This window comes from Oryx dammah, unplaced genomic scaffold, assembly GCF_014754425.2.
Source record: "Oryx dammah isolate SB20612 unplaced genomic scaffold, SCBI_Odam_1.1 HiC_scaffold_3, whole genome shotgun sequence".
Taxonomy (NCBI): domain Eukaryota; kingdom Metazoa; phylum Chordata; class Mammalia; order Artiodactyla; family Bovidae; genus Oryx; species Oryx dammah.
The window spans coordinates 28,965,649-28,978,021 of NW_024070187.1; the positions used below are offsets into that span (position 1 = coordinate 28,965,649).

Genomic DNA, 12,373 nt, shown 5'->3' on the forward strand with positions numbered 1-12,373 from the left:
CAAACGCATCCAAGTTGGGGTGGGGAGGGGAAGGTGAAAAAACTAGATACATAGAAAAGGTTTTCTTGCTTATTTTTTAATCAGCAAACTTACTTGTAGGTATGTATAATTAAAGAGACTTAGGTGAGGTTTTATTTTAGATCTGAGAAGTACTAAGTGTAGGAGTACGTGCATGCCTACATGCTAAATTGCTTCAGTCATATCTGACTCTTTGTGACCCCATGGACTGTAACCTGCCAGGCTCCTCTATTCATGGAATCTCCAGGCAAGAATACTAGAGTGGGTTGCCATTTCCTTCCCCAGGGGATCTTCCCCACCCAGGGATCAAACCCACGTCTCCAGCATGCATCTTCTGCATTGCAAGCAGAGTTTTTACTGCTGAGGCACTGGGAAAGCCCAGTAATGATAAATTATAGGGAAGAGGAGAAAGGAGGAAGGAAGAGAGAGTGGTGTGTTCAAGAGACAGAGGGAGCAACCCTCTAGCACTATATTCTAGAATAAGGAAGTGAGTGAAAGTCGGTCAGTCATGTCCAACTCTTCGAGCCCCCACAGACTTACAGTCCATGGCATTCTCCTTGCCAGAATACTGGAGTGGGTAGCCTTTCCCTTCTCCAGGGGATCTTCCCAACCCAAGGATGGAACCCGGTCTCCCACAGTGCAGGCAGATTCTTTACCAGCTTAGCCACCAGGGAAGCCTATTCTAGAATAAATTGCTAATTGTGCAAAGCAAACATAATAAACAGAAGGCGTTGAAGTAATCATATTGTTTACTGATTATTTTGTGATATGGCTAACCAACCACTACTTACTTAGAGCTTTCCAAGTCTTAGATACATAAAAGCTTTTTTTCCGACAATGTCATTCAGGGTTTTGTTTTCCTTTTCTTTTTTATAGAAGATTCAGGGTTATGTGGTCCAAGGCCCACTTCCCATCTCCAGTACTCACTCAAGCTGTGTAACCTTCACATGGTACTTGACCTCACTGCTCCTCAGCTGCATGTCTGTGAAATGGGGACGATGATAACAGTGCCTTCCCCACTGAGCTGTTATGAGGATTAAATTAGTTAGTATATGTAAAGTAATTAGAAAAGTACTTGGGCAGCAAGAAGATCAAACCAGTCAATCTTAAGGGAAATCAACCGTGAATACTCTTTGGAAGGACTGATGCTGAAGCTGAAACTCCAGTGTTTTGGTCATCTGATGTGAACAGTCTACTCATACCCTGATACTGAGAAAAACTGAGTGCAGAAGGAAAAGAGGGCATCAGAGGATAAGATGGCTAGATGGTATCACCGATGCAAGGGGCATGAACTTGGGTGAACTTTAGAAGATGGTAAGGGACAGGGAGGGCTGGCTTGCCACAGTCTGTTGGACTGCCGTCAGACATGACTGGATGACTCAACAACAACAACAACTTAGAAAAGGGCCGGTAAGTAAGCACTCCTTTCATCTTAGCAAATGTGATTATCATGGTTACGATGATAATTTCCACTGCCCTCACCTACAAAACTGGCCTGGGCCCTGAGCTCTGGTTCCCTTCAACTGTACCTCTTCCCAAAGACCAGTGGGTTTCCAAACCTCCAGTGAAGTGTCCATCCAGAATTTGTCCTATCCCACTCTCCATTTAAAACACTGGCCATTGCCCCAAAGTCTGAAATTCTACCTAAATGGGCCCAGGCCTGTGTCTGGGGACTGTACAGCTCCCTGTCTCCTTGAAGGTGGACTGAAAAACTGGTGTACTTACCCTAACCTTTGACAAAGAGGTGGCAGAGGTTGGCTGGGACAAGACATGTGGGCAGAGCATAAACCAGAGGGCCAGGTGTTTGCCCAGCATTAAGCTTCTGATTACTGAGGCATCCATTTCAAAACATCTATCTCGAATAAACATATTACCAGCGGTATGATGCAACTACTAGTAAAACAACTAGTAAGAAAGCAGGTGCCCCTGCCCACGAAGTTCCCTGGATAACTGACCACCTTAATAACTCCACTTTTCCTTCCCCATACCCGCATCCCCACTCTTATGTTTTAAATTTGCCAATATTTTTGTAACCATGTAGGGTGACAAATGTTAGCTAGACTTATTGTGGTAATGATTTTGCAATACATACAAGTATCAAGTCATTATGTTGTACACCTGAAACTAATATAATGTTATATGTCAAGTATAACTCAGTCATTTAAGCTAATTAATCAATTTGCCAATAAAGGGTGAACCTATGAAATCCTAGGCACCCTACTTTTGACCCCAATAAAAGCAGAAGCCCAGGTCCCCACCCCAAATGCCTGTGACCCTGCTGTGTGGCCCTCAGGTGTGCTGTGTAACCTCTAGTTTCTGCAAATAATACATCTTTTCTCCCAGATTTCTCTGACAGTGGTTGCTGAGGTGAATTTTATATAATAAGAACCACATGGGCCAGTCTAGTGACAACATTGGGTCCAGTTGAAGAAATGTCTATGCGGGCTGCCAGAGTGGTGTGGACCCAGGTAAGTGCTTCAAGCATTCCGAACCAACAGTATCACTACCACAGACACAAACAGGTGTCCAGCTACATGCGTGAGAGGCTCCCCCCAGTGCAGGGATCCCCATCACTCCCCCTCCCACATTGCAGTGAAGAAATCAAGCATTCTAAACCCAAAGTTGGTGTTCTTCACCATTATAAAAGTACACTTGTTAAATTCAGTTAATAGAAAGTATTTTATTTACCAGTCTGCTATATTGGATTATGAGTTTTAAATAATTAGGTAAATGGTATGCGATCTTCCATTTATACTATTGCCCCAGCTCCACAAAAGTTAGGGTTGGTCCTAAGTATTACAACAGCAGCTAAAATTAAAAATATCAAAATAAGATGGTCCCATGTCTCTTTAACATCCCTGTTCTTTATTTGGGGTTTTATACCAAAACATATATACACATGTCTCCAATACAACTATATGTAGACATACATACATAAGGCTGCAATGCAAATGTTTCTGACCAAGGCATTACTGACATTCAGTAAACATATACAGTGCACTTCCTATAAAAATACTGCCCATGTATATATGGTAGAGAAAAAAAAAACAAAACAGCAGTTCTATGGTATATTTATGTAGGCATGACCAGTACTCTCAGACCACAGTCTTCAGTGACTTTTACTGAACCCCAAAATGACTGCACCAAAAATGGTGAGGTGGAATCACCCAAGCACTACCTAAGGATCTTCAGAGTTCAAAACAGTAACTTTTAAAGCCACTAAACTCCACACCTTCAAATCTATCACCTTGTATAATTCTCACATAATCCACCAGCCACCTCAGCATCCACTTTCCTGAACAAAGGACTTGCCTTCCCAGCACTATCGCTCTTCTTTCCAAAACCTTTTCACTCAGTTCTCTAGAACACTTAACCTCCTCAGAGAATCCTCGCCTGTCTGCCAGGTCCTAACTGGAATCTGGTTCCACCTACAGGACAGTATGTGAGCTGCAGCCCTTTCAGCATTTAAGTCAGTTTTCCCAATCCCTACTGTTGAGATTTTCTCCTTGAGGGAAGTGATTCTAGTACATCTATCTTCATTTCTTGCACTCTTTACCCACCTCCCGGCCCTAAGCCCAACACATCAGCTCCTGTATCAGTGTTATTCAAACTGCTGTCTGTAGATCGCCTACTTTTTGCAACTGATTCATAAGGGAATAACCACAAAACAAAATAAACATTTAGAATTTTACAGCAGTTTGAAATCAGTGGACTTCTCTTTGAACAAGGTGTTGTCAAATACACCCATTGAGACACAGTGGTGCCAGCCATATCCACACATAGGTCTTTTTCTACCAAACGTGTTGCCCAAACTTTACTGTGCATATAAACCACTTGGGAAATCTCATTAAAATGCAGCTTTAGTAGTCTGGAGTGAGGCCTGAGCCTCTGCATTTCTAATGAGTTTCAAGTAACGCTGGTGCTGCTGAACCACAGGCCCACTTTGAACAGCGAGGCGCCAAAGAACTGAATTAGACTTTTCGCAACCAGCTACGTTGTTTCACATAACTGCATTTTGCAAATCTTTCTCAAATATTACACACATTAGATTGCCTCTGTTTAGAGTCACTGCTATTCACAGGCTGTGCAACCTTGGGGAAGTTAATTAACCTCTCAGTGCTGCCAAAGCCTCATATTTAAATGGGGACTAATAATCCTAAATACCCTATAGGATTGTTGTGAAGCTCAAATGGTTTAATTAATGTCACAGTTACTAGCATAATTCTTGGCTTATGTTAGCCATTTTCATTTTTAAATTATTTCTGCCTTACCCACGTAGCAAACTTCTGTTCATCCTTAAAATTTGCTCAAGTATCACATCTATGCAGCTATTTTAACATCCTCCTACTCCAAAATGAGCCACTCTTTCGTGTCTACTGAGATTTTTCTGAGTATAATTATTTCCATGTTTCTCTCTCACAATCTAGTGTGCTAGTCTTGAAAGCAAGAATTTTCTTCATCCATTTCTGAATCCCTAACACCTAGCATGCTGACTGGCAAAATTAAAAAAAAAAAAAAAAAACTGCCTGTGACTTTTTGATGTGATTATGAATCAATCTTACAGAGCTAGGCTATAGGAACAAATGTTATAAAATATCATCAGAACCCAATAAGGTCATTGTATTTTGTAAGGAAGATATTCTCTTAAGAAATAAAAATCCATGATGATAAATTATCTTAAGCTACTTTTTTAAGACTTAGGACTCTATGACAATTACAAATCATTTATTTTGTGGTGAGACCAAGAAAAAAAGGAAACATGGGAGCTATTTTTAACCAAGAGTCATTGGGGATGCAGTGAGTGTCTTTTGTTAATGCGCAACACTAAATGTATTAAGTCTTAGAACTAAACTTTTTAGGTAATTTCTCCATTTTATCAATATATATGAATTGACTAAAAGGTTACTCTAGCATAAATAAAAGGAAATGCCATGAAGCAAATCATCTGAATTAACCCTTTATAAAAAGGTGCCCAGCCTCTGGGATCTAATGTCTGATGATCTAAGGTGGAGAGGATGTAATAATAATAGAAATAAAGTGCACAATAAATGCAATGCACTTGAATTATCCTGAAACCACCTCCCCCGCGCAGTCTGCAAAAAAAAATTATCTTCCAAAAAACCAGTCCCTGGTATCAAAAAGGCTGGGGACTGCAGCTTTATAAGGTTCTTATTTTTAAAACAAATGTAGACAAATAGCAGTCTTTGAATGAAGCACAACTTCTGAATAACATTTAGGGGTAAACAAAAAACACTTTCTCCCTCCTCTATCCTCTTGAGACCCACTCCAAGCTCTAGTCACTAGTTTTCTGAGGGAAGTAAGAACAGGGTAAAGAAGTAAATCTTGAGAGTGAAGTCACATGTGACTATTTTCCCAATAACGGCCTGTATTCATCTCTGAATGTCAGTTTCACTGTCATCTTGTCTCGGCCCTCTGGGCCAGGAGTGAGAAAACGGTACAGGCAGATACATTTGGAAAAGAGAATAATTAAGTGTTTATCTTCTTTGTGCCTAAAGCTTTTCCGCCTGTGAGCCTTCCTTTCCTTACCTCTGGTTTTCAGCGGAGGAAGTGTGGGATGCAAGTCTTTATTACATTCATTCCGCTCCGTGCAGCACTCAATGGATCTTCTCTGATGAGGAATGGGAGTGTCCTGAAATTGAAACCTGACAGCTATTAATAGGTTTACCCCAAATTTCAAAGCCATATTACCTAAAACTAGCAAATTAACACTCTTTAGAGAACTGACTTAAAATTCTAATAACTTTATTCAGACATGGTGAAATGCTGTATTAGGTAATTTCTTTCAAATCATCATGTATATTCTTATTGCAACTTTGCACTTCCACAAAATTATTATTTGCAATAACCAGTATGCATAGTATAAACTCAGGAAGAAGGCTTGGCTTAATGCAATTAACCAAATCGGAATTTGAGCAAGATGATCTAATGAGCCCCTAAGCCAAAAGTTAACAGCAAAAATAAAATGACTACTCGATTTCAAAATGAAGGGAGAACTGACCCAATGCAAATTTTCTAATTATTGTCGAAAATACTGAAAACAAGCTAGTCAAAAAAAATTCTGTTTTATCTTGCTTGAAACTTGGCTGTTTGCAATCTTGCCAATAAAAGGTTACAAAGTGGAACCAAGGTATCTTCCTTACCCGACACTGAAAATCTGAACCTTCTAGTCCTAGACATCCAGAAGTGACCACAGGCATCCCAGAGTCATCTTCTTCTATCATCGTGAAACAATATCCATCTGTGCTAAAGATCAAACAGGCAAAGTAAGTGTGTGTGGGTGCACGTGAGAGAGAGAGAGAGCATGTTTAGGGTAAAAGGAAATAAATATATTTATCACTTGTTTGGGGCTTCCCTGGTGGATCAGTGGTAAAGAATTCACCTGCCAATGTAGGAGACTAGGGTTCCAATCCTTGAGTCAGAAAGACCTCCTGGAGAAGGAAATGGCAACCCACTCCAGTATTCTTGCCTGGGAAATCCCATGGACAGAGGAGCCTCGTGAGCTACAGTCCACGGGGGCACAAAGAGTCAGACACAACTGAGCGACTGAATAACAATAATCATTTGTTTCATTACAAACAAGAAGAAAGTGAAAGACCATATAATAGGTTACTATCTGATTAAAGAATTCCAAAACTTCCTTTAAGTTGATTTATTTATCATTAACTATTTACTCATATATCCTCTGTCTAGAAACTCATGAGAAAGGATCCAACATTTCCATATAACATATAAATTAATAGCATATATACTACATACTAAACACTCATTCTGGCCCTTCACAGCTATCACCTTCAGAAATCCACTCCAAGAGGAAGGTAGTAATATGCTTACTTTCTATATGAAGAAACTGAGGTTTAGAGATCTTGAGTAATTTCTCAAAGGCCATATAGCTAGTGACAGGTGCAACAGGGGTTTGAACCCATGCCGGTGAGTGTTTATTCTGGTTCTACTTGCTCTGAGCTAGTGAAGTGAATTTACCTCTTCCTAGATCAGTCCTGGGTGTTCTTTGAAAGGAATGATGCTAAAGCTGAAATTCCAGTACTTTGACCACTTCATGCGAAGAGTTGACTCACTGGAAAAGACTCTGATGCTGGGAGGGATTGGGGGCAGGAGGAGAAGGGGACGACAGTGGATGAGATGGCTGGATGGCATCACCGACTCGATGGATGTGAGTTTGAGTGAACTCAGGGAATTGGTGTTGGACAGGGAGGCTTGGTGTGCTGCAATTCATGGGGTTGCAAAGAGTCAGACACGACTGAGCAACTGAACTGAACTGAAGGCATACAGGGGGCTTACAGACAAAGGAGAAGTAGGAATTTGGGTCAGCACAGCCTAAGTGACGCGACTAAGACTGTGCCACACAGCGCTACACTCTGTTTTCAGGATGGCATATGAAAAACATCGGGCTTTGTGGCAACAAGTCCGGTCTTAATTTGGGTGTGGGGTAAGGATGGACAACAGAAGGAAGGGCTTTTAATATGATTATGAAAGCCAAAGAAACAATACTTTTAATTTCTGTCTGGTTTTCTACACTGGAAAGAACTTTCACTTAGAATCTCATTTAATCCTCTCATCAATAATGACAAGTAATATTTCCATTTCACAAATAGGTAAACTAAGGTGATGAGAGTCTAACAAACTTGTACAAGGTCACAAAACAAACATATAGAATCATGTGTAGCATCAAGGACTTCTTGCTTCATTTTCATAGCTTTTCCAAAGTCCCTCCAGGGATTAAAAACGAAAAACAAGGACTATTATATGTAGAACAATTTTTAAACAGACATTACTTCACAAGTTTGGGTGATGAATGCAAACAGACTCCCAATATAAGTCATAAACCACTACTGCGTGTGCTAAGAAATAAACTACTGAACTACATCTCCATCTTTCTCATGAGAGAAAGATATATATCCATGGTCAGCGTCCAACACAGATGTGACTACATAGACCTGAAAGGTCAGAGGAGGAAAGCTCTGAGCATGATTTGTGTGTTAGCGGCAACAGCATTCTGCCATACACCGGCACTTCAGTTATCATCAAAACCCTTAGAACTGTTTACCTGGTTTATAAGCCTCAAGCGATCCAAAATGCCTGTTTACAAGAACAAGCAGGGCAAAATTCAGGCATACTAATGATCGGCAAGGAATGGCCAATGATAAATCTCTCTGTTAGACCAAGGTCAAATGCATGAATACTGCTGTAGAAGAAAGACTGCCTTTAAACAGTCCATGCTCTAAATTCTTTGGGGCTTTTTAACTAATGTACTGAAATTACTATGAAAATCCAAAGCATGTAAACACTGAAGGCAATAAATGAAAGAACCATCCCTTAGAAATTTACCTTAAACAATATAAGCAAACAATAACCATGTGATTTTTCTTTTATCCCTTTCCTATACATTTCTTTTATCCCTTTCCTATATACTTACACTCTGTGTGTAACTTGCATTTCTCATCAAAAGTAAAATTCAGAAATTAAGAATAAAGTTATTTTAAGCTTCTGACATTATCATAGCATGACTAAAAAAGTTTGATACAATATGTTAAATCTAAAAAGACTAACTTCTCCTTATCCAGGAGGTCCCCTTAAGCCAAAATCTGAGTATACAGAAATGTAATTTGAGGCAACTTATAAGAATCAAAAAAGAAAAGGCTGGTAAAGCTGTTGGCATGTTACTTCTACAATGTCCTGGTAAATGTAAAGAAACATCAGGAAGAGTAAATTCAAGCTTTAAAAATGCACTGAGGGAGCACCCCTTATCTGTGAAGAGGAGGAAGCTAAAATAGAGGATGGAAACAAGATTTTTGATGGAGAGATGCTGTAGTGTATGCAGAAGTAGAAATAAAATGTACAATGAGACATGAAATGTTATAAACAAACATTATTTCAATAAAAAATAAATGTTAAAAAGGGGATGGAGAGGGAGAGAGGCCCTAGAGAAAGAAGCTGGCGTCCTATAAGTTATAAATTTGGATGCAAACTGAGTTGGAGGATAAGCAAGGGGGCAAGAGAACCATCTCAAGTGCATATTACTGACAAGACAAAATTAATTTATAAACTTCTTACTGAAATTCCTAGCTAGGAAGGGCCATTGACTGGAAACCAGTAGTGCAATTACAGACACCTAAAAATTATTTGAGAACTTTCAGCTCTTAAGCAAGCACAAATATAAACACAACTGCACTCTGGAATCAAAGCCGATCAACCACCCACCACTAAGAGACGGCTGCTGAATGTCACCAAAGGCATTTGACTTTACCATGGGCTTATCTCAACATTCTGCTGCTTGCTTCCATATTTAAGTACAGGTTTCAAATGTTTTATATAGATTATTACCCGTCATCCCTAGAGTGTTGAAAGTGATAAGAAGGGATGAAGAATCATGAGAAAAATAAAAGGTGAAATGATTTTATACAAAATTGAAAGCAGTGAGATGTATATATGAATGCAGGATGAATCATTTGATTACAGTAATGATAATGAATTTTAAAAGACAATTCAAAAGGAAGGAGAGGCAAAATAGAGGCAGGGGATTAAGGGGTACAAACTACCATGTATAAAATAAATAAGCTACAAGGATATATTTGTACAGCATGAGGAAATATGGGCATTATTTTATAATAATTTTAAATGCAGTACAATCTATAAAATACTAAATACTTATGCTGTATATATAAAACTAATGTAATACTGTAAATCAACCAAACATCAATAAAAAAGACAACTGATGTGACATTTCAAAAATTCTGCCACTGTGTTATAAGTCAGGAAAATTGACAAAATATTTGCTTATAAACATTATCAGTCATCAGTACTGAATGCCTCTCAACATAAGGCTAATTGATGAAAAAGCGAAGCATTTGAAAAAGTAAACATCATATGAGGTCAAAGTAGTGATAATAAAACCTCTGTTACAACCTTAGATAGTTCTATAGGTTCATGCCTCCTTGAATATGCACAGTATTTCAAAAGCAAAGAAGTCTGGAAAATCTTGAGAGAACATCAAGGATAAACTGCCTTGGGAGATTTTCAGTGTGCCCATGAACATTTACTAGTAAGTAAGAAAGGGATCAGAGAAGGCGATGGCACCCCATTCCAGTACTCTTGCCTGGAAAATCACATGGACGGAGGAGCCTGGTAGGCTGCAGTCCATGGGGTCGCAAAGAGTCAGACACGACTGAAGCGACTTAGCAGCAGCAGCAGCAGCAGCAAGAAAGGGATACACTTAGTTTAAAGTTTGGAGGGACCAAATGATACTCCTTAGGTGGCTGTGCATCCTGAGCCTAGAAGTTTTGCCTGTTTTCATTTGGGGTCAAATGGATTTATAAACAGTAGTTCAGTTGGTAAAGAATCCGCCTGCAATGCAGGAGACTGGGTTCAATCCTTGGGTTGGGAAGATCTGCTGGAGAAGAGATAGGCTACCCACTCCAGCATTCCTGGGCTTTCCTGGTGGCTCAGCTGGTAAAGAATCCGCCTGCAATGCAGGAGACCTGTGTTCAATCCCTGGGTTGGGAAGATTCCCTGGAGAAGGGAAAGGCTACCTACTCCAGTATTCTGGCCTGGAGAATTCCATGGCCATGAGGTTGCAAAGAGTCGGACATGACTAAGCTACTTTCACTTTCACTCCTGGACCCCAACTCATTCATTGCAAAGTGAGGGCAAGGTTTATAAGGCTTACCCAAGTCTTGGTCCCTTTAACTAACTCTATTCTTCCACTAAGATCTTATGCTTCTTTATTATGAACCCCAAGTAGTCCAGAAATATAACCACCTCAGTTGAGAAGGGACTATTGTAGAAATTTTCTTCTAACTGGTTTAGTACCTTATGAAGATTAATTTAACTATAAAATATCATTTTTAAAGTAGTAGTTAAAAAGGAGTTTATCTGATCTGCTCAATCAGGGTGATAGGAAATTTTAAAAGCAGTAATAATCTAAAAATCACCAAGTAACTCAAATATTACTTAATTATTAAATAGTTTAAAACTGTGCCCTTGACAAAAACTGATTAAATAAATGAAAACTTGCTCAAGTGCCTCTGCTCACAAGGATTCAAGTTCTCTACATCAATCAATCAATTTATCCTGATCAAACCGAATCAAATTATTTATTCCACTTTTTTCCAGGGTGTAAGAAATACTAGCATTCTTAAATTTCTTTCAAAATTCTTTTAAGTTTCGGTCAGAAACTACTTGAGATGCTGCTTGTTTTAGATGAATTGTAAATCCTTGAGGATACTGTCTTCTAAAATATCTATTTCACAATGAAGGGAATAAATCAAGTTTTCTGTTAAAGGTAAATAAAGATGCAGCTTTTCAAGTTGTGTTTAAGTCATGTAGATTTTAGTCAGTTACCTAAAACAGCTGAAAGTTGCTTAACCACAGTTACTTTTACAAACTATTAAGCATACTGGCTTCCTAGTGGCTTAGACGGTAAAGAATCTGTCTGCAGTTCAGGAGACCTGGGTTCAATCCCTGGGAAGGGAAGATCCCCTGGAGAAGGGGAATGGCAACTCACTCCAGTATTCTTGCCAGGAGAATTTCACGGACATAGGAGCCTGGTGGGCTACAGTCCGTGGGGTTGCAAAGAGTCGGACACGACTGAGCGACTAACACACACACATTAAGCACACGATGCCTCAGACAGATGCTGAGAATCAAGGGTGAGGAATATGCAACCTTTGTTTTCAAGGAGTTCAACATCTATGCACCAATCCTAGGAAAGACAGTCATTCCACTTCAGGAGGGACAGAAATCACCAGCTAATTAAGTGCTTTCTACTGACTGGCAGGAAGGCAAAGAAGAACGCTGAGCAAAGGTCATCACCAGAGTCATGGAGCCCTAAGGTTTTTTTGTTTTCTGTTTGGTTTGTTTCCCCTTATCATCATAGGTGGGTGTGTTCCCATGGTGGTGGAGGGAAAGACAGTAAGATAGGTAAGACTGTCACTGCTCCTGTTTTCTGGCTTTTCCTCTGAGATGTCACAGCACTGGGGGAAGCTGAAGTTACTGAAGTTACAACATTAGTGATGAAGTTCCAGTGTGAGGGGGCCCTTTTTACTGTATCTTGAAGAAAGTGTAACTACCATACATCCTCCTCTGGCAGCCATGCCAAGTGATTTGATGTTTTGTTCATTTTCTTCCTAGGAGGTACAAAATTGTTTTGAACTTGTCTCAATTGTTATGTTATATACGCATTTGCATGTTCTCACTCCTGCAGTCCTGTGTAGAGACCTCTGACCTACCTTACTCTGAGAGCCTCCTACCTGGACACCCCTTCTCCTCTCTCTAGTCTCTAACCCATTCCACACAGTACTGCCTGAAAAATCTTACATCT

At 39.7% G+C, this 12,373-nt stretch overlaps 1 protein-coding gene across 6 annotated transcripts in view; it reads right to left on the minus strand.

The window, feature by feature from the left end:
• Positions 1 to 12,373, minus strand: part of BMPR1B (bone morphogenetic protein receptor type 1B) — a 229,985-nt gene that overhangs the window by 36,494 nt on the left and 181,118 nt on the right. For 5 of the 6 annotated variants that reach the window (XM_040237824.1, XM_040237825.1, XM_040237828.1 and 2 more), the window contains 2 exons: positions 6,180 to 6,282; positions 5,566 to 5,668 (listed from right to left, as the gene is read on the minus strand). In XM_040237824.1, coding sequence (XP_040093758.1) covers positions 5,566 to 5,668; positions 6,180 to 6,282 — 206 coding nt within the window. The remainder of the gene's footprint in view (positions 1 to 5,565; positions 5,669 to 6,179; positions 6,283 to 12,373) is intronic. The other variant, XM_040237827.1, reaches the window with a different exon arrangement.